Source organism: Mustela nivalis, assembly GCF_964662115.1.
Source record: "Mustela nivalis genome assembly, chromosome: 8".
Lineage (NCBI taxonomy): Eukaryota > Metazoa > Chordata > Mammalia > Carnivora > Mustelidae > Mustela > Mustela nivalis.
The window spans coordinates 39717903-39744715 of record NC_139027.1 but is presented as its reverse complement, the minus strand read 5'-3'; the positions used below and the strand labels follow the sequence as shown (position 1 = coordinate 39744715).

At 45.9% G+C, this 26813-nt stretch overlaps 1 protein-coding gene across 4 annotated transcripts in view; it reads right to left on the bottom strand.

The window, feature by feature from the left end:
• Positions 1-3032: 3032 nt before the first annotated feature.
• Positions 3033-26813, bottom strand: part of ST3GAL5 (ST3 beta-galactoside alpha-2,3-sialyltransferase 5) — a 54686-nt gene continuing 30905 nt past the window's right edge. The window contains exons 4-7 of one of the 4 annotated variants that reach the window (XM_082743487.1): positions 20051-20394; positions 15540-15726; positions 13837-13995; positions 3033-8972 (exon numbers count right to left, since the gene is read on the bottom strand). In XM_082743487.1, coding sequence (XP_082599613.1) covers positions 8724-8972; positions 13837-13995; positions 15540-15726; positions 20051-20394 — 939 coding nt within the window. In that variant the 3' untranslated portion in view covers positions 3033-8723. Of the gene's footprint in view, positions 8973-13836; positions 13996-15539; positions 15727-19847; positions 20010-20050; positions 20395-26813 lie in introns of those variants that run through there. The other 3 variants (XM_082743489.1, XM_082743488.1, XM_082743490.1) reach the window with 3 other exon arrangements.

Sequence of the window (26813 nt, the reverse complement as noted above, 5' to 3'; positions counted from 1 at the left end):
CTGAAGGACATCCCGGAGGTTTGAGAGGCAGGTCCCACTGCACACCTGGGAATGGAAGAAGAAGAGGTAGCATCAGATCCACGAGAACGGGGACAGAAGAGAGGATGGAGGGCAGAAGCGTGGGAGGAGGAAGGGGCGCCGGAAAAGTGGTGAGAGAGTGCAGGAAGACGGGAAGCACCCCGCAGCTAACCAGGCGGAGGAGCCAGACTTCTGGGTACTGCGCTCCACCCTTTGCCCCAGGGGCTCGCCTAGAAGCCCGGAGACCCGAGCTGTGCACACACCTCACAGACACTAGGTGGCGCTGTGGTCTACTGTAACGGCCACACATTCCAGGGTTGGCAGTTTTCATTAAAGAGAAATTAATGGCGTGCAGGGCCCCCACCAATGCCCTGTTTAACAGAGGAGAAACCCAGAGAGGGGCTGTGACTTGTCCCAAGGCATATATGGCTGTTGTAGCAGAGGCAGGCTTACCTCCCAGCCTCCTGGTTCCTGTCCCTGGCTCTCTGCAGTCACACTCCCGAGACAGATCTAAAAACGGGGCTGGCAGGGGCGCCTGGGTGGCTCAGTGGGTTAAAAAGGGGCTGGCAGAATCCTGGGTCATGAGGCCCACCAGGCCCAGCACCCCAGCACCACCCACTTTTCTGTCTAGTCCGTGGTGAATTCATTTCCTTGGGTTTTCCCATCCTTTCTGTCTCCAGTCCCCCACCCACCACACCCCTCATTCTCTTTCCCCCTGCAGCCACAGTGACGTTTTTCAGCATAAGTTGGATCCAGTCACTCCCATTAACATACCCAGTGGCTCCAAAATGCTCTTTATCCTAATGATCATTTTAGTCTGGCCTCTAGAAGCTGCACCCTGAGCCTCTACTTGCCTTTTGGATTTGGTCTGATAAAGTCGTTGTGTTGGGTCGTCTCCACATTTTGCAAATCTGTTCACTCTGCCAGGAACTCTCTTCCCTGTCTTGTTCTGCCCATCATGGCTTTGGTATCAGGTTGACTTCTCTGACATCCCCTCATCTGGTCCACGGTGCCCTTACCCTTTGCTTTAAAATGTGCCTTTGTCACGTTTACTTCTTTAAAAAATCTTCCTCTCTAGATAGAACTCCAGAGCTGTAGGACAAGGTCCATTTGGTTTGCAGCCTGTCCATCAGGGTCCAGCTGTGGCTCTCAGAAGGCTTATAGACACGCAGGAGACCGTGGTGGCAGAGTGGGTGGGGAACTGGGGTTACGTGGCACAGGGCAGTACCTTTTTAGGACACCCTTGCTGGGTACTAAGATATAGCTGAGAGTGTCTCTTGGGCATGGTGCACAGAGCAGCTACCGTTCCAGGATCTGAACAAATGGTGTTCAGGACAGAATGGTCAGCCAGAGCTGCAGAACCAAGCGGCCACCACAAGGGCCATCCGCTGTTAGTTTCACTTCCATATCCTAAGACCTGGTAAGATTTCAGTGTGTTTGAAAATAAAGCAACCATTGGATTTTATTTCAGTTGCAAGGTTTGGAAAATGTGGGGGTGTATCTGGAGCAGGTAGATCTCAGCATGGCCTCTGTTCTGACCTGGTCTGAGCTCTCCCAGAGTGGGGACAACGGACCCTGGAACCAGACAATGACAGCAACAGAGAGGGACCCACAAAGCTGAAGGAAGACAAGAACCCCACAATACCATACCTGAGGATACATCAACTTGGGGCCACTTGTTCATAGGGTGAACTCTTCAAAATGCTTTCCTCTTCTTGCTCTCTTGTAACAAAGTGCGATCCATGGGTCTGAATAAAGGTTTTGTATTTTTCTAAGGCATAGGCAGGAGGGCCAAAGGGCTACTTAAATACAAATTTGTGTCGTAAAGGAGATCACGTCTCTACTATGTGAAGACTTCAAAAAGGCTGAAGAAAAGAAAAAAATATTTAAATAAGCTCTTCTTCTATTTTGTATTTTAATTTTAAATAATACTTAAAATCTTATTTTAGGAGTGTTCAAAATTAGACAACAAAAACTGGACCATCCTTTGTTTCTATAGGAAATTATGACATCTGACAAGTAGAAATGAGGTGGTGGTCTTTGCTCCCTGCCCCTGGCCAGAATCTCTTTGATTGTCAGCTCAATTTTTGTTGTCTTCCTGAAAGGGAAGATTCTTTCTAGTTGGAGGAAAGCCAAATCATTGTTCAATACAGGACATAAACATGGGGTGGAGATGGAAAGAAGGGAGCAGGGAAGAAAATCAGGATTGGCTTTTTATGGAGAGAGACCTGGGGAAGATTCTGGAAAGGCTTTGATGTAGCTGCAGGCTGAGATGAAAGTGGTCAGAAGTCACCCCTTCTGAAAGTGGCTCCAAATGTCCTGATACACACTTTTAAGAAACACAAAATAGGTCTCTAGGAATAAGTATGTAAAATAATAAGTTTGGTGATTATATTGTCCAAAGTAAGAATCAGGTCATTTGACCTGTTAATTGAACAGGACAGCTGGAACTGAGACCTTCTACTGCTTCCAGATGAGGGGTGCCCAGTCAGTGTGCATGAAGCCTACAGGAGACTCTCATCTGTGAAGCCAGGGTTTGTACTGGACATTTCCTCATTCCCTGTCAATCGCCCATGTGCCTAGTGGTGGCTGGGTGGGGAGAGGATGTGAAGTTGGCAAAAGATGGGGGCCCGTCCTTCTGACCTCTCCTCAGCTCACCCCCAGGGTTTGCAATGCACTCACGTTCTGAAATTGAGGTCAAGTTTGTAAATTGACATAGATGAGCCACAGGCAAAAGATGGAGAGGGAAAGGCCAGGACTATAACAGTCCACTCAACCTTTCATTTTAGAACAAGACTCTTAGTTTGGACTAGAATCTAATTTTGCTTGTTTGGGGTGTGTGTGTGTGTGTGTGTGTGTGTGTGTGTGTTGAATCTCAGTCACTCTTCATACGAACATCACACTGGAATAGCAAACCACTCCAGAACAAAGCCTCAGTCAAGAAGCCTTTTGTCCACCATTATTTTAAAGACAAGAGCACATAACTCAAAATGATCAGATCTTTGGTAATTATGTCTTTTTAAATAGGCTTTATCAAGTAAATGATGTATAACAACAACAACAAAAAAGGCAGACAAATATGTACATACATACAATGGAGGTATATTATCTTGGTTTCCAAATTCTATATAATAAACTGACTGCCGTGAATACAAAACATAAACCCTTTGACACAAAACCTTCCCTATTACAGTGTGAAACACCAACCCCTACATCCACACTTTAATACACTTTGGCAGGTCTTTTGTGTTCTGATCATCCAAATCAATGCCCCACACCTCCAACAGGTGACGCTCCAACCTTGGCAGGGTGTGCGAGAATTCAACTCCAGTCTGACACCATCCAATGGAAGACAGCCTCGGATCCTAGAGGTCTTGAGGGTTCAGTCCTACAAGTGCCCTCTCCACTTGTGACACCAGTCCCAAGCTCAGATTGTCACCTGGGCTTCCGCCTAACTGGCTAACAAATTGGAGGTTCCAGTGAACCCCTCCAATTCAGGATGCAAAGCATCAAGCCCTGGGAGTTATCTCTATTTCTGATCAGCCGGCCAATAAATCAAAGATCTCCAAGGGCCCCTCCTCAGGTTGACTAGTTTACTAGAGCACCTCACAGAACTCAAACATTTTACTTACTAGATGACTGGTTTATTATAAAAGGATAGAACTCAGGAAGACCCAGATGGAAGAGATGCATTGGGCAGGGTATGGAGGGACAGGGCTGGGAGTTTCCATGTCCTCTCTAGGTGAACCACTCTCCCCAGGCTCCATATGTTTGTCAGCTCAGAAGCTCTCTGAAACCCATCCTTTTAGGGGTTTTCAGAGGCTTCATTGCATAGGCATGGTTGATTAAGTCGTTGGCCATTGGCAAATGATTGTAATTTTCAGCCCCTCTCTATTCCCCAGAGGTCTGGGGTGCGTGGCACGGAAACACACTTGGTTGCTTCCTATGGTGTCCCCATCCTCAGGTGCTTTCCAAAAGGCATCTCATTAACATAACACAAAACATCTTAATCATTCTCAAGACTTGGGAAATTCCAAGGGTTTAGGGAGTGGTATGTCAGAAACGGAGATGAAGACCTCCATAAACTTCTTATGATCAGTCATAACAATACAGCAGGTCTTTGAAAAGATAGGGCACACACCTATTTTGGAAGTCTCAGTAATAAGTTGGTTTTCCGCAATGTATGGATATGTATATAGCCAGTAAGCAGGCCTATTTAGCTTCTGGCATATTCTTTTAAGATTCATTTAAGTCACTAAGACAATTACATATAGAAAAAGTGATGTGTTCATTTACTGCTTTAGTTACCTGTTTTCTAGAATAGGCAAGGCTTTGTTATAGGTGCTATGGATGGAATAAAGTACAAATTTTGTCTCTAGAGAGTTCATCCCTTAATTACAGAGGTCCTCTCGAATTTTCTTTGCTTTAGAGCTGATAGTCAATTTCTTCCCAACCCAAATGAACCAGGCTGATAGGATATCTTGATACATTAACCAACCCATTCAAAATGACTTTTGCATCTGACTCTTGTCCCTAATCGCCTTCAACTAGCCCTCACTGCCATGCGGTCTTCTGTCACCTGTCACATTCACGTCACTGCCTGGTAGTGCAGCATGGTCTTTCCTGTCAAGGACCTAATCAACATTTTAAATGAACTCATTGTTTTAAATATCAATTTTTCTTGGAACCAATTTTCTTCAAGAAGTTAAAAAAACTTAAGTCAGGTAACAGGAGAGTGAAAATACATTGCTTTTAGGAATTACCAGATCTCTGGCGTATCATCCGTTACAAGCACTGCTTCTGTGTGTGGGGTATCTAGTGAAAATTTGATTTCTTTTATGTTTGCATTTTCTGACAATTCACTTCACTCCTTTTCTAGGCACACAAAGGCCAACTCAAAACCCGACGGCCCACTTCTTTCCAGAGGAAATTTGTAAACTTGTCTCCCTTCCTGCATGTTTCACTGACACAGCTCACTGGAGAGATCTGCTTTTATAAAAAGTTAGAGCCAAATCTCATAGCCTTTACTTTTTGTTCTACTGTAGCCCTCTAAAGATGGGTGCTTTTCTTCTCTGTTCAGTGGATTGAAATTTAATATTGGGAATTGGTCAAATCTAATCATTTCTATAATGAAAGCTGAACTACCAAGACTGCAATTTCCTTTGTGGGGGGACGTTAATTTCTAGTCCGTGACATGCTAGTGTACATGTAATGAATAGTTCTCCTGCCTAATTTACTTCAGTCTTATATTGAGTGTTGGTTGTAATTAAAGGGAGATAAATACCATGTTTTGAGCACGCAAATCCACGTGGCCTACGATGACCTTGGGAAGTGGGGAAGGACTGAGAAAGATGTGTATTCTGGTGCTCTGTGTCCTAGGACCAGCTTCCCTTTGTCCTTTGTGTTAACAGTCTTCGAGGCAAGTGTGTGGTCATCTGGGCATGCCCTCACGGAGGGTCAGTGCCTGGGAAGAAGGCATTGGTCCCATGGCAGCAAACACAGGCTCCTTTGTTTGAGAGAAGCATTTTGTTACCGCGTGTGAATGGAAGGGAGGCGGGGTGTCACACGGTTCCTGCTGGTTCTGCAAGCTTACTAAAAGCTCACTGCATTCCAGGGGCAACTGTGCTAACTCACAGGAACTAGTCCTTTTCTTCCTTCTCAATGGACTTTATTGAAGAGTCCCAGAGAAAAGATGAAAAGGTAGACCACACTGTGCTGTAAACCTGCCAAGGAGGAGAATAAGTCACCATTTCTTAATCTTCCTATGATGCTGGTCTAAAAGGGTCTCTTGAGACAGTAACAAGGCCAAGTCAACAATCCCATTGATAATCAAGTCCCAGAGCACTGGGGTTGGAATACAGCCACAACGAAGTGGTCCTTGGTTTTAGAAATCTTCGATATCCTGAGGAGACTGGGGCATGACGACTTTTTTTCTTTTACAACTGAGCCTCTGTGTCAGTCACGCAAACTACACTGAGCTCATCCCTGTTTAACATGAACAGATGAGTCAAAAAGCTGGTCTGACAACTTATTTTAACTAATGGGCCCAACAAATGATGACACCCCCCAAATCTGTGAAAACAGACATCGCCAATGCCTTACGGATATATTCTTAGGAAATGAAAACCCCTGTGCCACACAAAGGAGCCATGAAAGGAAGGGGAATACCTAGAATGCATGAGGTTGTCTAGAAAATCCAATTCAGCTTTGCCTAAAAACGTGACCCATGTCATAGGGAGATACTCATCCAGTCCACAGGCATTTTCCTAAGGCCAGCCTAGGTTTCTGGAGACAATCTCTTCTCTGTAGGAGAGAAAAAGAAAAAAGAAAAAAAAAAAACCCCAAACCATACAACCCACTGAAATTTTCTGTGGCCCAAAGTTCTGGTAAGATGTATGTTAAAATACAGAACATGTGGACGCTACTCTCAGTTGCCTCAAAATCAAGGACCACAGCCACATGAGAGGGATGTGCATGCACCTACGAAGTCAGAGGGTGACATGAAGCCTGTTATTGGCGCACTACCTGTGACATCCAGAAGCACCTAGAGGTGGGTTCCCCTAAGGGTGAGTGTGTTGGGGTTGGGGTAAAGGAGGAGGAACTGCAAAGCCCAGGAGGCACTTCTAACACACAGCTGCCAAAGTGCTCCAAGTTCTTGAAGATGGTCTCCGGTCAACTCCAACCGGCGGGTGGACACCACGAAAGTTCTCTGAGAAAAGTGTGCTTTTTTATGCACTTTGGGCACTTTGTCCCTGCTAGGAATTCAAAGGCGAGAGGCCTGGCAAAAGCCATGTAAGGATGCAACAAGAGATGTACAGAGGAGGCGTGGGCAGAGGCCCAGGCCTGACATGGGCTGGAAGCTGCCAGGTGCTGGGCCTGGAGCCACACACTTCCCGGCGGCCCAGCATGGCAGTGGTACCTGAGTCCATGTGAGCCCACAGGGAAGTTGTCTAAGGAAGTTCAAACCCTGGCTTCAAACTGTTAAAAATAAATAAATAAATCAGGTTTCAAGTAGCCCCTGAAGGATGAGGGGCTGGAGCTGAGGGCTAGGGCAGGGAAGGGCTGGCCTTCCCTGAGTCACAGCCAGCCACAGACGATCTTCCTGAGTCTCAAGTTTCAATGCTGTCACTTAGCTGGCGAACATTTCCAAGTATTTTCTTTGAAACAGTGTTTTGTAAAAGAGAAAGCAAAATCCATAGAAAATGTGAAGTCACCAATCCAGAGAAATACTATTTGGTGATGCCGGCGACTCTGAGCTTGACCCCAGGGCCCCAGAGATCCAAGGGCTCCTGTGCACGTGCTGTGACGGGCTCCCACCCTGCGTGTGCTGGGGTGGGGCGGGGGTGGGGGGGCAGATGCCGAAGACAGCAGAGCTGCAAGGGACCAGGACCGCAGAAGCGGTGAACGCAGGTGAGGACTGGACAGGGCAGGGAGGAAGCAAAGTAGCTGCTGACCCTCAGATGGCCAAGACAGAAGCCCGAACAAGCCTGTGTTCTGGGAGGAAGCCACTGGCACTTGACATCTCTCCAAGAGTCCCTCACCAGCTGTCTGGGGTGTGGCCCCCTGGCGGGATGAGGCACCATCCACTGTCGCTCCCTGCCAGCATCCCCCACTGATGTCTCCACCTAGCAGCATTCAAGGACATTTCGGGGAGATTACAGACTTTTCTTTTTTTTTAAGTGCTCAAATTAAGTAGACTATGAGAGCTCCTCAAAGCTTTTATTCTATTTTTTTTTTTTTTTTTTTGACCTGCACACTACCTGGTACACACCGCCAGGTAGGCATTTAAAAAAAAACTTTTTTTTTTTTTAATAGGCAATTTATAACACTGGGAGGATTTTATTTCAGTGTTTCAGAAAATGTGACTATTCTTGGAAAGGGTTTATCCTTCTACAACTCTGGAGGACAGAGATTGTGTGCTAAATTTTATAAGCCACCGACTAATTTAAGTGCTTTGGAAGGGCAGTAAAAAAAAAACCAAAAAACAAAAAAACCTCTCGGGAAATTCAAGAGCTGTCATCATTTCAGGGGAGAGAGTTGCTTCCGCAGCCCAGAGTAGCTTTGTATATTCTGAAGATACAGAAAATATCTTCTGTGTCCCTCTCTGGCCAGGGACAGATCCTCTGGTGGATGGCAACAAGTCTTCTGGCAGAAGGCTGACCGACAGAGAGGGGCCGGGAACTTCTCCGACCTGCCCAGGCCTCACGCAGCAGCACGGCTGACCTAGTACCCATGGTTTAGTTACTGAGCACGTCATCCCGGAAGCGCCTCAGACATGTGTCCCGCCAAAAAGTGACAGGGAACCAGAATCTGGCATTCAGGGCTCTCAAGGAAGGAGTGACCTCCATTCTCCTTCCACTCAGTTACCAGGTATTCTATGTGCAGTAGACACAGACAGAGTTTTTACAAATTAAATAACGTTCTTAAAACACAATAAAACATCATTACATACAAGTCTCTTTGAAAAGTCTTTCCAAGTCAGTTCTCAAAATTATCTTACAAAATGTTGTGCAAAAACACTGACCTCAAATAAATAGTGGGGACAGAGTGGGAAGAGTGAAACTTATCTTTTTTTTTTTTTTTAAATTAAAAGTTAAAAACACCGGCTGCACTTCAAAGGATTTGCAGGATGCAGTCATGGAGAAGGCTCTGAAAAACCAGCCCTCAGAGTCGGAGCTGCATTGTCGAATGAGGTTTGTTTGTGCTCAGAATTCACAATGGATGCCTCCACTGAGGTCCTCCACCACACCCTCTTTGACCAGCCTGACGAGGAATCTGGTCTCTGTTGTCACATTATGCATAGTTTGAAAGTTCATGGCAGCCATGCAGAGATTGTCGAAGTAGTGCAAAGGTGTTTTGGGTTGATTGAGGTCATATCCAAAGCCTGCTAAGCTGACTTCGTCACACAGGTGCGTGGCTAGGATGACAGCAATGACACCAATGGTGGGCACATTCTGAAAAAGGGGAAAAGACAAGGCTTAGAGCCATTCACTGCTTTCTAAGTGGCACGCATGTTCTGTGGGTCACAGACGCAGCCGGGGGCTGCCATTTTATACAGCGCACAGTTTCATTGATCCCAGAATCCTGAAGTCTGAATCTAGACTCTGAAACGTGGTCTGTGATGTGAAAACCTTAGAACACACCACCAAGAGGTGACTTGGCAGGTCCTCTTGCACCAAATAAAAATGTGTTCTTTGTAAGACTTCTACCTCCTGGTCTAATACGTGATGACCAGAACTGCAAAGCAAGTCCACTTCCTTTCTGACACGACGAGTATCTATAAGTTCTGCTCTGGAACTAGGAAAGTCCACAGGACTGTCTACCATCCTTCTTGGGACTTGTTTCTGGAGGCTGGCCCTTCCTTGCTGCTCCTGTGGACGGTCTCTGCCTGAGAACAGAGCAGCCTCCGCTTCTGTCAGCGAAGACCGTGCTCGCTTCTCACCTGAAACTACATCCCACCGAAGGCCCTCCTTTACTTTCCTGGCAAATAACACTTCTAGGCCATTTTCACATAGACAGCTGCTAAGCCAGTTTCTGCCCATCCTCTGTGTGGGCAATTTTTAGGCCCAAATGAAGGGTATCTACATTTGTTCCTTCTAAAAGGTATCCTATTGACTGTAGCTTAGTGTGCCAAATGTCTCAATGTTCTGGATCCTGATATCACCACTCCCTCCCTCACATCTGCTATTTTGCCCCTTGCCAATCTGGAATCGTGCTTTCTGGATCTCTGTCCCAGTCTTGGGCAAAATCGGTACACAGGGCAGAGAGAAGTACAGAAGGCCCTACAGCAGTCGAAGCACTCCCTGAAGGCCACCGGTTACCTACAATGACACCCTCGGTTGCACAGTTTTTCAGCTGTAAATGTACCCGCTTTATTCATCCTACTTGAGTCTGTGGCTTCCAGAAACAACTCTCCTTTTCCGTCAACTGGAACAACAGTGAACCTTTCAGAGTTGATAGTTTAAATGGATTAAGGAAGCTCTACGGAACTCATCATTTGTTCAAAGCCACCTTCTGCTCCTTGATGTGAAGCAGCTGCGTCACTCTTTAAAAGAAACTCAACAGTTGCTGAAGACAAGAGAAATTAACCCAAAGGAAGATGTCTTCCTGTTTAGCCACAGGACCCTAAAGCAGTGTCCTCTCTTACCTGTGGCCGGCTCTGTACCTAGCCCAATTGGGAAAACTCAATCAGTGTTTATAAAAGGAGTATGTGAAACCAGCTGCACAGAGAAAGGGGCCGTGTATGGAGAGCAGCTCAGAAGCCATGAAGAACCGCTCAGAGCATGCTCTTTCCAGAACGGACCCCCTAGGATCACACCCCCTCATCCACCAGACCTCCCTCCCTGCTGGAAAGTCGTGTGCGTCAGTGCAAGCCCAGTCTGCTGTTTATTTCGAAGCTTTTCTCTATGCATCTCTATACACACATTTTTACTTTTAAACAAAAATGGGACAGTATACATGCTCGGTAACTTGATTTTCTTGTTTATTACAGTATGGAGGTGTTTTCTTATCCATTAGTTTTCCTGCATCCTTAACACTCACACAATACTGCATCAGTTATACATAATACGTTTAAATCACCCCCCTAATGAGAAATGTTCAGGCCATTTTCAGTCCTTTGCGGTTAACATTATGGTGAACGTACTACAATACCCACCTTTGTAGATTTTGCTTTTATCTCTTTTTTAAAGATTTTATTTTTAAGTAATCCGTACATCTAATGTGGGGTTCAAACTCACAACTCCAAGATCAAGAGTCACACGCTCACCGCCTGAGCGAGCCAGGTGTCCCTTTAATTTTCTTATGATAAAATTTTTAGAGTAAAATTGTTGGGTCCAAACTGTTCACATTCACATTTAAAGCTGATAAGTACTGCCAAACTACCTCCAATTTGTAATTCTACCTGTATTTCTGCCAAGCAAGGACATTACCTCGCCCTTAAATCTTTGCTAAGAAAATAGGGGAAAATGTCACTATGGCTCTAATTTACTTTTATTTAATTCCTGCCGAAGTTGAACATTTTATCATGTTATTTCTTGGCTGTATTAATTTCTCCTTTTGTGAAATGTCTGTATGTATCTTTTCCCCACTTTTTTTCCATTGGCCCATCTTTTCTCTTTGATTTAATAAGATCTTATGCTTTGGGAGTATTTATCATATATATGCTAAAACTTGCCCTGCTTATTTTGTGTTGTTTCTGATATCTTTTACTGTTCAGTAACTTCATATTTCATGTAATTAAATCTCCTAATTTTTTAAAGGTTACTTTTAAAATAAAACTACCTACAGGGCGCCTGGGTGGCTCAGTTGATTGTGTCTGCCTTCAGCTCAGGTCATGATCCCAGGGTCACAGGATTGAGCCCGGCATCAGGCTTCTTGCTCTGCAGGAAGCCTGTTTCTCCTCCTCCCTTTGCCCCTCCCCCACTGCTCGTTCCCTCTCTCTCTCAAATGAATAAATAAAATCTTTAAAAAAAATTAATTTCATTTCTTAAAAATAAAAATCTACCTACAAACCACAAATGAGCATTTATGTTTAAAAAATACTGTGAAATTTAATAAAGACACAGAGTAGTTGAGAAGATACAGAAATCTAAGGATAGTGAAAACTCTCTGTAACTTCAGAATCTTGCCAAAGTCCTCTTTTCTTAAAAACTGTTTTGTTATAATTGATGTTAACAGTTACATTAAAAGTTTTAAGTTCGTGTCCTTGGGGAATCCTATGTGCTCCCATGTGGGGAAACGCAGCAAAGCCACTTTTTTTTTTTTTTTTTAAGATTTTATTTATTTATTTGACAGAGAGAGAGAGATCACAAGTAGGCAGAGAGGCAGGCAGAGAGGATGGGGGGAAGCAGGCTCCCCGCTAAGCAAAGAACCTGATGCGGGGCTTGATCCCAGGACCCTGAGACCATGACCTGGGCTGAAGGCAGAGGCTTAACCCACTGAGCAGTCCAGGCACCACATAAAGCAATGTATTATATGATGAATCCAATCACAGACCCTACCAGCTGCTGGTGAGAGGCAGAGGTGCTCTCCTCTGAGATAGAAACAGCACAGCCTCCTGACCAGAAACACTGGTCCTGGACATGCTCCTGCAGTGGGCAGAACCTACATGGCCCTCTCGGCCTCCCCACAGACAGAGCAGCAGGAGAGCCCCGGAGAGGGCAGAGTACCTGAGAAAAATGGTGGCCTGCTAAGGGAAGAGCTTCAGCTGTGCTCCCAGTGAGCTGGGCAGTCAAGCCTCAGGCTGTAGCCAGAGCTGGAGTTAACTGTTACTGGAGCAGCACAAAGAACTAGTTTTTGTTTTAAGGAGCCTATTTAGGGATTTGTTTTTCCTAGTAAGCACAGAATGCTTCAAGATTTACAGAGGTGTTTTAAAGAACATTTTAAATTAGAATTGGATTCATGGTTGGGGGAGCACCTGGGTGGCTCAGTTGGTTAAGTGTCTGCCTTTGGCTCAGCTCATGATCTCAGGGTCCTGGGATCGAGTCCCACACTGGGCTCCCTGCTTGGCAGGAAGCCTGATTCTCCCTCTCCCTCTGCTCTTCCTCTTCTTTCATGCTCTCTCTCTCAAATAAATAAGATCATTAAAAAAAGAGAGAAAGAGAGAATTTGATTTATTGGGAAAACAGAAGAACCTGCCAATCTGTCTACTGCTTACTGGTTGACCACATCTAAGAGTCTGCAAAGAGTGACCCTACCAGCCCCAGGTATCTGCTACACAATATCTCAGGCCCCCAGTGTAAGAAGTGCCTCACCCCCACTTCTAAATTCCTTGCTTTCCTTTATATACAGAGATTTTGCTTAAAAGTTTAAGAAGCAGGTGGCCTGGGTAGCTCAGTCAGTTTAGTACCCAACTCTTGATCTCAGCTCTGGTCTTGATCTCAGGGTCATGAGTTTAAACTCTGCATTTAAAAAAGGGGGGGCCACCTGGGGGACTCAGTGGGTTAAGACCTCTGTCTTCAGCTCAGGTCATGATCCCAGGGTCCTGGGATCAAGCCCCGCATCAGGGTCTCTGCTCAGCAGGGAGCCTGCTTCCCCCTCTCTCTTTCTGCCTACCTCTCTGCCTACTTGTGATCTCTGTCAAATAAATAAATAAAATCTTAAAAACAAAAGTTTAAAGATGATCTCCACTGCTTTTAAAAAGGTTATTTTTAAAGACACAGGCTTAGCTATTCAACTCACAAGAAACCAATAATAAAGGCTTTGCCATCCTTCCGGTATCAGCACCGGCTTTGCGGGAAGAGAATTTCTATTGCAGTGAAAGAACTACAGAGGGCACAGAGGTTCTCAAATTAGGCTGCAAAATAAAACCGCCCAGGGGACTTTGAAAATCCCAAAGTACAGACCATAGGAGAGAACAGTTAAATAGAAAGTTTGGGATGGGACCCAAGCATCAACGGAAAACACTGCTCTAGGGGGCAAACTTTACTTACCATCACCTCTAAAGTGATGGTAAAGGTCAAGTCTGACTTGAGCAGCCCAGAGCTAAAAATGTAAAGAACTTTCCAGACCACCAAAGTGCCTTTCACTCTGGAGTCCCAGGATCAGAACACCTTAAATAGTATCTCAGTGACCAAGATGTTAACATGTGGACTATATGAAGGAGATGAGTCACCAAGGGAGAAGCCAAGTAAACACTAAGGGGGCCTTGAAATCAAGATGCAGAACAGCCAACACGCACCGAGCCTGTGATCACTGACTACGTTTCTACACTGGGAGATGCTTCTAGGGATATAATTGAGCCTATGTGAAATTTGTATGGAGGTCTCCCTTTCAACACGGAGACGAACAGTTAACTTTCCATTGCAACAGAAGTACCTTATCTCGGCCCCAGAACCTTGACTGGGGCTCCGAGTACTGAAGGATGTCAAAGGCAGTCTCTTTGATAATAACTGGATTCAAAATCCTGAAGTGTTTCGGCTGTAGTGGGATTTTTTCCGCCACCTGCTTCCAAAAGAAGAGCCGCACCCAAAATGGCTAAGGGAAGAAAGCAAGCAATCATTAGGGGGACTGAATAAAGCTCTCCTGCCATCAGAAGGCGAGCATGCACCCCTGCTAAGCAGCCCAGGAGATGTGGGTGGGACCCCATGTGGGCTGGGGGGCTGCACTCCACAGCACAGTCCCTGAGATGGACGCATCTGATGCCCCCACTCAGAGGAGCAACCCCAAAGGACCTGGTTTACGAAGGTGGCACTGGACAAGGAGAGGAAGGGCAGAACCAGCTCTGGTTTGTTTGGAGAAGATATTCCCCAGGGAACAACCCCAAAAAGCATGTGAACAGGTGAACAGATCTAATTTAAGGGTATTTAAGTGCCATGAGTGTCCCACTTAGATCAGACCCTCCCCCTGCATCCTCCCTCGGCTGACTTGGTCTAGTTCCTAGTTCTGTGAAGTCTCCTGGTAACTGACTGCAAGTCACCTCCCACGTGCTTCATCTTCCAACTAGACCAACTTCTATCCAATGGAAAATCCAGAAGATCATGACAAGCTATATCAGGCTTTGCAGACAAATCCTCCATCAGATGGTGCTTATATGAAAAGTCTAATATATCCTATGAACTTTACAGAAAGCTAGTTTTTATGTGCGTCAATAAATGTGTCCGTTGACCTCTGAAATTTATTTCAGCATAATGGGTGGGGCAATCATAAAATAAAAAGATCAATTATTATAACAAACAAAAGGGCATATGGCCGACTTCATGCAGGCCATTTCCTCAACAGCTGCCCCTCCGGAATTCGGTGCATTTCCTCCAACAAGGGGACCGCCAGCACAACATTTTTAGACAATCTCTTGGGGAACATTGCTAGAGGTTTTACATATATTCTTTTGAAAACCCGCAATAATGGTTTATATTCATCCCAGTAAATGTAATTTCTGGATTAGCCAAAAGACATGTAAATTCAAACCTGGCGAACAAGGTAGGTGAGCAGTAATAACAATTTTGGTCCAAAACCTGATATTCCCATTAAGTGATGATCACAATTTCCATGTGACTCAATCTTAAATTCTGAAAGTAGTTCTCAAAAAGGAGTACTGACAGTTTCTACAAAGGCAGTAGGTATTAAAAGACAACCAAAAGTATAATTGACCCTTGAGTGACGTGGGGATTACAGGCACCACCATCTCCTCCCTGAGTAGCTGAAATCCACAGAGAACTTCTGACTTTCCAAAAACTTAACTACTAGTAGCCTACTGCTAACCAGAGGCCTTACCGATAATATAAACAGTTAACACATATTTTGGGTATGTATTTTTGTATTCTTACAATAAAGTAAGCTAGAAAAAGGAAAACATTATTAAGAAAATCAAAAGGAAGAGAAAATGCCTCTATAGTACTGCACTGTGTTTATCAAAAACCATCTGTGTACTAGTGGACCCATGCAGTTCAAACCCATGCTGTTCAGGGGTCAACTGTATACATTCCACTGTGTTTGTTTAAAAATAGAAGTCTGTAATTACAGTTAGAGACCCCTCCACTTTTTGTGAAAGAACACTGGAGAGCTGAATTTCTAGTGCTTACCAGGGTTTCGTTTTTTACCATTGCTTGAAGCCAGTTGAAGTCAACACTCTTAAATAAAACAGCAACAAACAAGTCATTGGAATAATATTCAAGGTCAGACAGTGGCGCACCCTCTGGATAAGTCATCCTGATGGTAGTTTTATTACCAACATGCTCCGAATATCCTTCAACTGGTGCACTGTTTAACCTATTTGAATAAAAAAGACAAAGATAGACAAAGCAAGCCATCAACTACTTCATCACATCGGGCATGATCCCTTCCTTGCATCCCTCGCATGTCTATAGGGCTGGGAGTGAGCTGTGGGTTGGGGGGTAAGGCCTCCCTCCGGCAGCCTCGAGTCCCTGAGGGACACCCACACCTTCTCTATGAATGTCAAGCAATTCCAAATAATCTTGCCATTTTAAGCCCCAACATATTATATTTGGGGCATCAGTAATGTTTCCTTGAAAGCTTCCCGCTGTGCTCAGATATTAAGGGTTCTTGCCAGAATTTCAGAAAGGCAATCAGAAAGCAAACTGAGAAACCAGGCGAGGCAGACCCAAACCACAATTGTAGTGACAGGGTTGGTACCAAGGAGGGCATCAGGCCCAAGTGCATCCTTAGAGCAAGGACTTGGGACACTTAACAACTGTCAGATCAACAAAGGCTCTTCCCAGTGTCATAGTTTTGGAGCAGATTCTAAGAATTCTTTTGAAAGCACCACCACCCACCTAGTTAAGGAGTTTAGTAATCTCACAGTCTGTTTGGTTCTTCCCTTGTATTATCACACTTGTGTTATCACATCCGTATTATCACACCTAGATCTCAGCTTTCTTCTCTATTCTACTGCCCCTTCTTCTAGATCTGATACCTACCTACCTCTGGATTATCAAAAGATATTATTACACATGAGACCAAATGAAAGGCATGCCCCTGAGGCAGTTATCCACCCCACCCCACCTTTCCTTTTAATTTTTATTTTAATATTATTTTTAAAAATTAATTTATTTGACAGAGAGAGACACACAGGGAGAAGGGGAACACAAGCAGGGTGAGTGAGAGAGGGAGAAGCAGGCTTCCCACTGAGCAGGGAGCCCGATGTGGGACTCGATCCCAGAGCCCTGGGATCATGACCTGAGCCGAAGGCAGATGCTCAACAACTGAGCCAAGCAGGCGCCCCTCTTCTTTTTTAAAATAAAGGACATTATATAAGTACATATATAGAACCTGTATTTTTTCGGTGTTCATTTCCTAATTCTGCATACTGTTCTGTGGTTCTGTAGTTCTAGAATAGAATGTCTTTATTCTTAGGAAATGCATATGGATTTATTTAGGGATAAAGGGGCTTGATACTTGCAACTGACTATCAAAGGTTTCAGAAAAGGATAATAGTATAGATAGAGAGAAAATCATAAAGCACTGTGATAAAGTTACCAGCTGGATAATGTGGGGGGAAGGGTGAATGGAAGAATCTTTGTACTATTCCTGCAACTTTTCTGTTAAATTTGGAATTGTTTCAAACCTAAAGGTTACTCCCTCACAACATGCAGCTTCTTAACTGATATTCTCCCTCATAATCAGGCTAAGCCACCATGTCTCTGTCCCCGGCACTCAGTGGCCTCCCAGTGGCCACGTATGAAGTCCACACTCCCTAGTCTGGTAACATGTGGGCCACCACTGGTCAGGCTACCCTCCTGGCCCTTGCCCACTCTCTCAGCTCCACTCTCCTTGGAGAGAGCAAAGTGGTGTCTCTCACGTCAGGCAGGGCCCGGAGTCTAGCAATGATGTGGGCACGTAAAGGTAGAGCAGCTAGGAGAGATCACCGGGACCCGAGTCAGCTGACCCCCCAGGACTGCTAAGGAGCAGAAGCACAGGCGGACTGCAGGGCCGCAAGACGAATTTAACCCCTTTAAAGGGGGAGGACTTTGGCAGCAAACTATCAAGACGCCTCAGGCCTGACCCCGCTCTATCTGACCACTTAAAAAAGGTAACTGCCACTGAAGGCTCCGCCTGACTGATGTCTGAGCAGAACCGAGAGCCTTCCCTGCTGGAACATCGGAAGAAGGGAGTGCCCAGAGCTGAGCTGGACGTGACCGAGGCCTTATCTCAACCGCGCGCCCACAGACCGACTTCACATTTGGTTCCTTCACTCCCTGTGCCCTTCTGTTTACCTTGTTTTTTGTGTGGCGTGTCTGTATGCTCCGTCAGAAGCCAAGTTTAATCACATGGTGAACAGTCATTTGAGTTTGGAATCCTGAACCTGCTTTCTGACTGTGATTTAACTTTGCTCTATGACTGAATAAAGCTGACACAGTGGAAAGACACACTCATGTGTGCGCCTTCCCGGCGTGCTAGGAACACTCCTCCTGCCAGGGTGAGGCTCCAACTCACCTTCGCCCTGCCTGCCTCCTCCCTGAAGCACCCAATCCCACTGCTTTGCAGGGCCCCCTGCCTTCCCCCGCCACATCCCTCTTCTAGCCCAGAGTGCGCACCGTTGGCCCCCCCAGGTTGTCTCCTCTCTTCCCGTATGAGTCACACACGGTGGGGGAGCACAGGGCCCTGTCTGCCGGCACACACACCTTTCAGCTGCGCGCACGGGGCCCGGGATTAGGTGCTGAAAGCCTCTGACCGTGCGTCTGGACGGCTGGCATCTGGCCTGGACCCTGGGCCCTCTAGTGCCTCAGTGTCCTCACCGGTGACACTAACAGTGATAGCTTCACGGAGGAATGAGAAGCTCTAAAGCACGTGACACAGTGTCTGGCCCACGGAAAGCAACCAGTGCAAGGCAGCGGTTACCGCCTTCTTTACCCCAACCTTTACAGTCCTCAAAGCCCAACCCCACTCCTACTCCCTCACCTCATGCCATGCCTGCTTTCTGACCACTGGGGCCTACCGCAACCCTTTTGCATTTAAACCAAGGTCTTACCCATTTCCTCCATCTCTTGGCTCTTAACACAGTCTGGTTCTTTCTACAAACACCCTACGGCCCCTGCCCCCTCTTCTTGTGCCCCCTACCTTCGTACACATTCTCCAAAAATAGGTGCTACCATTTATTGAGCAATTAGCCCATGCCCAGTATTAAATGCTTTACACTAAGTTCTAAGTGCTTTACGTCTGTGAACTCATGTTGTCTTCATGGTGAGGCTAGAAAATGCGTACTGTTACTGCCTCTAGATGAGGAAACAGAGGCCCAAGACAGGTAGGAAACTTGGAAATCACAGCTACTGGGGACAAAGGCATTACGTGAACACACCATGTCTGAAATGGATCTTGTCATCCTCCTCACTAACCAGAGATTTTCCCCAACTACTTCCATTCCTGACAGTAGTTCCACTAATGCCTAAGAAACCCCAGACTAGAAATCCGGCGGTCCTCTGATGTTAACCAGCAAGCTGCCAGAAAGTCCCATAATTTACTTTTTCAGTATACCCCTTGGAAATGCATTAGTGTCCATTTCCACTTTCTCTGCCTCACAACAGGCCCACACACTGAATGTGTTACCACAACCTCGAAACCCCCAGCCCTAGCCTTTCCTGCCTTCAAACTCACACATTCGGGCTCAGCAAATCTGATGAAGACCCAGCGGGCACTGTACTCCTGGTTCGGCGCATCCTTCAGATAGAGAGAATTTATTACGACATCTCAAGAACCTTAAAAACATCCAAGCATCTTTAAGATAACAATTCTAAAAATTCTTAGAATTATTTCCAAGGAAATAATCAGAGATAAAGACATAAGTTTGAGCTATGTAAGGCATTTTCACAATAACAAAGAAACTGAAAAATTCAAAATATTCCGCAATAGGAGAACTGCCAAATTGCTTACAATAGTCTCATTTAAAGTAATATTAAACACTTGGAAGAGTTAATTTTCCAAGAACTATTTAATGGCCTCAGAAACTGTTCATTATTATATTAAAAAAGCAAACCATTTGGTAAGAATATAAATGTACTCATTAGTCTGTCTATAGAACGAAAGTGGAAAAACCCCAGCAAATTCATAATGGTTGGTTATCTGGGCTCCGAGGGGTTATTTTCTTCCTTATCTTTTTCTAGATTTTTTTAATCTTCAAGAATGAACATATTTTCCTTTTATAAGGAAAACAATTTTTAGCCAGCGAAACCAGAAAGAATCTAGGATGAGTGGAGTTCAGACCGTGTGCTTCCTAGGTCCCCACCAGCCCTGCCTTGCAGGGCGCACCCATACGCAGCCCTGCTCCCCAAAGCCAGGCATCCTACCAACTCCTCCCCCACACTGTGCACCCACCCCCTCTTGGTCCTGCCTAGCTCAGGCTTCCTCCTGAATCTACCCAGCCTTCCAAACCTCACCTCCTCTGCAAAGGTTCTGCCAAATTAGGGTCAGTGTGGCACAGTGTGGGGCATCCAATCAGTTCATGTTTCGGGGGCATCCATCATTTCTCAGGCAGTAAGCCCCCTGCGGGCAGGGACTGGTGATCCCTGCATCCCTTCCTGTCGCTGGTGCGACGCGAACCAACAGCAGTGAGGTGGACCCTGGGGGTGAGCGCATGTACCTTATCACAACATCGAACTGGTTCAGGGCGTGGCCCAGCGCTAGTCCGTGGAGGATTCCGCCACTTCCAATAACCACACAACGCCTACAGCTCTTGGCTCGCAAGTGTTCAGGCAGGTCATGCTCAGGCAGTATCTCCAAGAGGGTCTGGACTTGACTGGAGAACTTCCGGAAACCAAAAGGCGGATCATACTTGTACTCGGCTTCGTTCACCTTGGGGGCCTCCTTCACGAAAGGCGGTAAGTCCGGGCTGTACCTGTGCTCAAACAACCGGGCCATGGACTTCTTCGCGAACTTGGGTCGGCACTCCTTTCGCAAGACTTGCTGAGCGTACTTCTGAGCTCTCTGGAATGAAATCGCATCAGTCTGAGTTGGGAAAACCTCTCAGGCATTAGAAATATCCTCTTACACACTGTGTCCTGTGATGTCTGACAGAGCTCCCTGTTGATTCCTGTCTTTCAGCACAAAATGTCTGCTTTTTCGAGTTAACTGCTGCTCAGAGATGGAAAGAAATAACCTGGGAGAGTCACAGGACAGGGAGCTAAACTCAACAAGAATCCTTACTTCATTATATAAGGAAAGCACGTCCTCGTACCCCCACTTCCTACCCCTAGCCCAAGCTAGTTCCCCAAATTAATTTGGGGTGAGATAACATACTTTGAAGCATCTCATGTTTTATAAAACCTGTCACATGCTACCACAGCGATGAACCTTGAGAACGTTCTACTAAGTGAAATAAGCCAGCCACAAAAGGACTGACTCCACTTACGTAAGGTCTCTAAAGTACCAGAATTTGTAGAAACAGAAAGTAGACTGATGGTTATCAGGGACAGGGGGCGGGGGGTAGGAGCAAATGGGGAAATACTGTTTGACGGGTCCACAGTTTCGATTCTGCAAGCTGCTAGAAATCCATTCCACGGCAATGTGAACACACTTAACAGGCCCAACTGGATGTTAAAAAATGGTTGAGATGGTAAGTTTTATTATTTTTTTTTAACCACAATTTGATAAAATTTTATATTTCAGGCTCTTATCTAGCAGAAAGAGAAACAGGCTGATTTATCAGTTGGGCAACGAGCTTCATAGAGTCTGGAATGCAAGTTATTCTAAATGTAATCAGGGCACAATGTCATGTCAACATAGAAGTGGTCTCGATTTTGTACATGAATTTCCCTGCACGTTAATGCTTTGCCTCCATAAGGAATGACCGCTGAAGGCCAAGTACAGTCGCCCAGCTGAACGAAGCACCCTGCGACGGGACATGGTCCAAAGGCCCACTCACCCCAGGGCTTCCTCCTGCCTCAGTCTAGCCAGATGCTGCCTCGCAACCGCTTGGCGGGAAGTTCTCCCCCTCATTACTGTGCCTTTTGTCCTTTTCTCCACATTCAGTAGCCTTGGCCCTGCCTTTCCCCTCCTCCCGCCAGGCTACTATCACACACTTACACACCCACACCCACACCCACACAACATGCACATGCCCACGCATGCGTGCATGGGTGTATGAAGTCCCAGAGTTCCTGGGGTATTTATTTTTAGGATTGAATGTGTTTTCTAAACTGTGTCTATACTATTATGAGAATGATTATTGTTGCATATTGTTTTAAATATATGCCCCAACTATGTTTTTTCTCAAGGTTTTATTAGTTCTATTGTCTGGTTCCTATATAATAAATATTTTTGGAGGAAAACATCTATCTTATTATAGCAGAAGGCCCCCTGCTCCTCCCTTTTTGAGTTACAGCTTCAAAGAGTTAACAGTACCTGGGAAGAGCACACAGTCTGCATCTTGAGGATGTGGTCCCGTTTCTGGAAAGGGGAAATGATATTCTCTGGGCACAGAAGATGCTGCAGACACTACACATGGTCACAGTCATGGTCATGGTCTCCCATTACTGACTCTCCCACACCTTACAGTATGGTCGTTAGCCTCCCACACCTTACAGTATGGTCGTTAGCCTCTCACTCTGGGGGCTGCGCTGCAGTAAGAGGGCTGCGCTGGTGCTCTAACCTGGAAGTCTGATGACTTCCCAGATGCCTAAAACCATAGTCTCTGTCTACCCAGAGCAGCAAACACCACCACTAAGAATAAGAGATTAGATACAAATTGGCATCTTCATGAGTATCACTGGGAAAGCTGTGCAAGGACCAGTCGTGACCCCGAGCAGCACCAGCAAGGAAGGCCCAGCCCACGTCACTTCGCAGCCCGCAGAGACTCGCCACCCTGTCAGCGGGGGCAGGGTGAACAGAGGGCCACCCACAGGACCCATGTCGGTCTCGAGACTAGAGGCCTGAAGGTTACAACAGCAAGTCTTAAAGAACAAGAGGCTGAATCCTTTGCTGTAGAATGACATGTCAAGCATCTGCTGTTGCAGATCTCCGAGGACAGAAATGAGCATCTGAGAAGGACCCGGAGGAACCCAGAGCAGCTTTGTGATCGGCGCACGACTGGAAAGAGCAGTAGGTGACTGCGCCAGGAAACTGGCCTCGGCTCTCCTGGGCTGCCAAATTTCCTCTTTAGAAGTTTCATTTGGGGGGCACCTGGGTGGCTCAGTGGGTTAAGCCGCTGCCTTCGGCTCAGGTCATGATCTCAGGGTCCTGGGATCGAGCCCCGCATCCGGCTCTCTGCTCAGCGGGTAGCCTGCTTCCTCCTATCTCTCTCTGCCTGCCTCTCTGCCTACTGTGATCTCTGTCTGTCAAATAAATAAATAAAAAATCTTTAAAAAAAAAAAAAAAAAAAAAAAAAAAAAAAAAAAAAAGAAGTTTCATTTGGAAGGAGAGAAATTTCATTCCATTTCCATTCTGGCAAAGAGCTCCATTTCGGGCTTCAAATTTAATTTTCTAGGCTAGGAGAAGAGCACAAGGCTTGGTAAGCACCCTCCGACCGTGACTCTCTCACAGCAGCTTGCAACACAACAATCCCAGGAGGAATGAATGTTCGAAAGGCCACTGGAACCATCTACAGTGACAGCAGTTCTTTTTCTCCTTCTGTTTCATCTCATCTAGAGACGTGTTAGAAGCCCTGAGAAAGCCCTGGGGATCGTTTCTTCTAATGAGAAGCTGGTCCAGCCTCTCTCTTGCCTCCTCCATGCTTCAAGGGGCAGCCTGGGGAGGAGAAGCGTTTCTCGAGGAGCCATGACAAAGAAAGGACTGTGACCTTCCTCTTCCTCCTGCTACAGAAAGCTCCAAAGCTGGGAGCCAAAGCAGGCCAGAGAGGAAGGACGTGGAGAGGTCTAGGTGGCATTCGTCCAGGGTGAGGGCCACAGTGGGGGTGCAGAGAACCGGAGGCTCTCGCAAAGATACAGGAACTCCTACTCCTCTCAAACCAAGGCATGGAAATGAGGGCTTCGGTTTTTACAAGTCTTCCAGGCTGAGCTCACTGGCCGCCCACAACTAAGACTAAACAAACGGCTGGTAGTTCCAGTTGTCAGTGAGGTGGCCATCTGCCACAGGAGACCATGATGTGAAAATTCACTGAAGGGTGTTTAAAAAAATCAAAGTAATTTTCCTCAGCAAAGTCTCCACTTTTGTTTCTACTGCATACTTTTGAGGACAATACTTCTCAAAAATATAAGTAAATGGCATAATTCTTTGTAAAAGGCAATGTTCTCTTTTCTTTCTTTACATCTGGGACAGGGCACAGCACTGAGATTGAAGCAGAGTTTGGGGGCTGGAGCTAACCAAACCCGGTGGGAGTCCAACTCAGCCACAAACCACGTGAATGTAAGCCATGAGTTACCTCATGAAACTTTCAGTTCCTGTCTGGAAAAGGCTGGTCCTTCTCTCCTCCTCACCAGGCCACTCTGCGCCCCCGGTATTACATGTGAAGACTGGAGTACCATCATAGAACAGCAACCATGGGCAAAGCCACTGCCACCCTCAACTCACGTTAGTCATCTGGAACCTTCCGCTGGCTACCAGCAGGGCAAAATCTGAATAACCAAGCCACAGAAAGAACACCACAGTTACAACTCAAGCAGTCAGTGGCAGCCAGGGACTGGTTGCTGAGGGTGGGGACAGAGAACAACAGGTGAGCAAACTCACTCGGGTGACAGAATGTTCTAGAATTGGACTGGGGTGAGGGTGATGTAACCGTGTAAATGCACGGATGCTATAAAACTGTATGCTTAAGAGGAATAAATCTTATGCTGTGTATATTTTGTCACAGTAAATGGTTAGGAAAAAACCATCAGAAGACCTGGATGCTAGATACAGTTCTAGATCTATGAACCAGCAGTGTAACCTTGACTAAAGCATCTGGCCCTAGGTCAAGGCTTCAGTTCCCTCATCTTCGATATTCGAGGATGGTCTGGGGCAAGGGACCAACACTGAGGAGAGGAAAAAAGCGGTCTAGAGGTGCAAGTCCCTGGACTAAAAACTTAGCCCAGGTCACTCTGCTTACCTTAGCTACATGAGTGTAGATCTGCAGAGTCAGAGAGAAGTAAATTTGGCCATAATTAACTACACAGCAGAAAATGCAGTCCCCTGGGTGGTGTGTGGTTTTTAGCTCTCTGAGAAGAGAGAGGGCCTAGTTCAAACTGTTGCAACCATGCAGCCCAAACCTAGATGGACAGCAATGCGCCCTCGTCTCTCCTCAAACAACTTTTAAATGCAATTTCACATCTGCAATGCGCTTTCAAAGTGTCCAAATCCTGACAGAGACCACTGTCAGTCTTTTTAAAGAAATGGCATGTTAAGGGGCATCTTTTTTTTTTTTTTTTTAAAGATTTTATTTATTTATTTGAGAGAGAGAGAGAGTATGAGAAGGGGGAGGGTCAGAGGGAGAAGCAGACTCCCCGCCAAGCAGGGAGCCCGATGCGGGACTTGATCCCGGGACACCAGGATCATGAGGTGAGCTGAAGGCAGTTGCTCAACCAACTGAGCCACCCAGGCACCCTTAAGGGGCATCTTTAAATAGAAAAGACAAAACCCATGACCACCATGGCCACACTTCTGCTGCTGTACTAACACAGGCCGGGGCCAGCACAACCAGATCATGCTCAGAAACAAGGGTTAGCGGGGTCCCCGAACACGGCAGGCTGCAGAATATCCTCAACAGAGCCAACGGGGCCTCATGGCTTTGATACCATCTTCTGCTTACCTATATCCCCAACAATTCAAATTTGTCTACTCGCTCTCAGTGGGAAAGACCAAACCCCACCAACAGCCTAGAGACACAGTTTTCTTTGTAGGGAGCTCACCCCACCTCACAGCCATTCAAAACGCCAGGACCACTTCCTCTACTCTGGGGACTCGAGAGATGGTTTTTTATTTTGCTTAGTGAAACATGATCTGATATCAAATTTGGAACTGGCTCAGTGTGGCACTCAAGGCCTTTCCCTCTTTGGTCCTGGTTCATTTTCAGTCTTCTACCCTGCTGTTCCCCCACGCCAATCCTCAGCGATATCCAACTCCAGCTGTACGTCTAATCTGCAAAGCCCTGGGGGGCACATGCTTTCTGCACACACTGCTCCCTTGGCCTGGAATGAAGGACAACCTGTCAGGACCACTGTGAAAAGTGGGACATTCTGACAGTGTCAACAATGTGAAAAACCTATAAAAAAGAGTCTTAATAAAAAAAAATTTAAAACATCCCTAATCCTACCATGGTCATAGCAGGCCTGCCCTTTCTACTTTATTAGTTTCTGAACTGACCAAGGCTTTCAGAAACACGTTGCACTTTTATAACTACCCCCTGAGTCTTTCATCTTTCTCTATAACTACAGGGAACTTTCTACTTTATTCATTTCTGTATTACTTGAAGTTTTGGTGTTATTTTTGTAACTGGAAAAAATAATGATTTTTTGATTTAGAACTGGGTTGATGTAGCCGTCCCTGTGGGCTGCCTACCGGGTCTTCATTTCTCTGCTCCTTCTTACGGAACTGTGGTTTTGTGTGGGAAGCTAACACCCTTTCTCCAGGTAGGTGGTGGGGCCTGGGAGGCTGACCTCAGATACTCCCAATGCCCATCAGATACTCCCGATGCCCTTGTCAGGGACTGGTCAGGAATCCTCACAGCAGCCAATCAGGGAAGGGCACTGGGGGCCCTGACAGGCTGTTATTGGCCCTGCAGTGAACTTAGGTTTTGAAACTGGTGCTATCAGCCTAAATGGAGGACTCCTAATCATGGTTTAGGGGAAAAGGGATGGGGAGATTTTTTTTTTTTTTTTCTGTCTACTATCCACTGGTGGATATGAGAAGTTGAACAGAAACTATCTGACCTATTCTTTAAAGGGATATCAAACTTAATGTACGTTACTGGATTGCTTGTTATTTAACTGTGGATTTTCTATTCCACTGGAGTTCAGAGATCAGGCACCACACCATGGTTCAGTAATATTTCCCCTCTCTCTGGAGTTGAATATACCTAAGTACATATTCTTTAACACAAAATGTTAGTACACAATCCCCACCTCCCAGGGCTTGCTTAAAGGACAAGTGAAAAAGACAGTTAAAATTCTACAGTGTAAGTGTTAGGATTAAGGTATAAAGTATAAAGGCGTTTCCAGAAGACAGAGAAGGCTGATCGGATTAAGACTTCTTAGATAAGGTAACTTCTGAGTTGAGAGTTCATGTAAAAGATAAGGAGCAGAGAGGCCACGGGATGGAAAGGGCTCCAGGCAGAGAAGTTAGAACAAACACAGTAAAACATCAGGGAAAGTCTTCTCAACAAATGGTGCCAGAAAAACATCATATCCACATTCAAAAGAAAAAGGCTGGACTCCAACTTCACACCATATACAAACTCAGAAAAAATTAAAGACCTA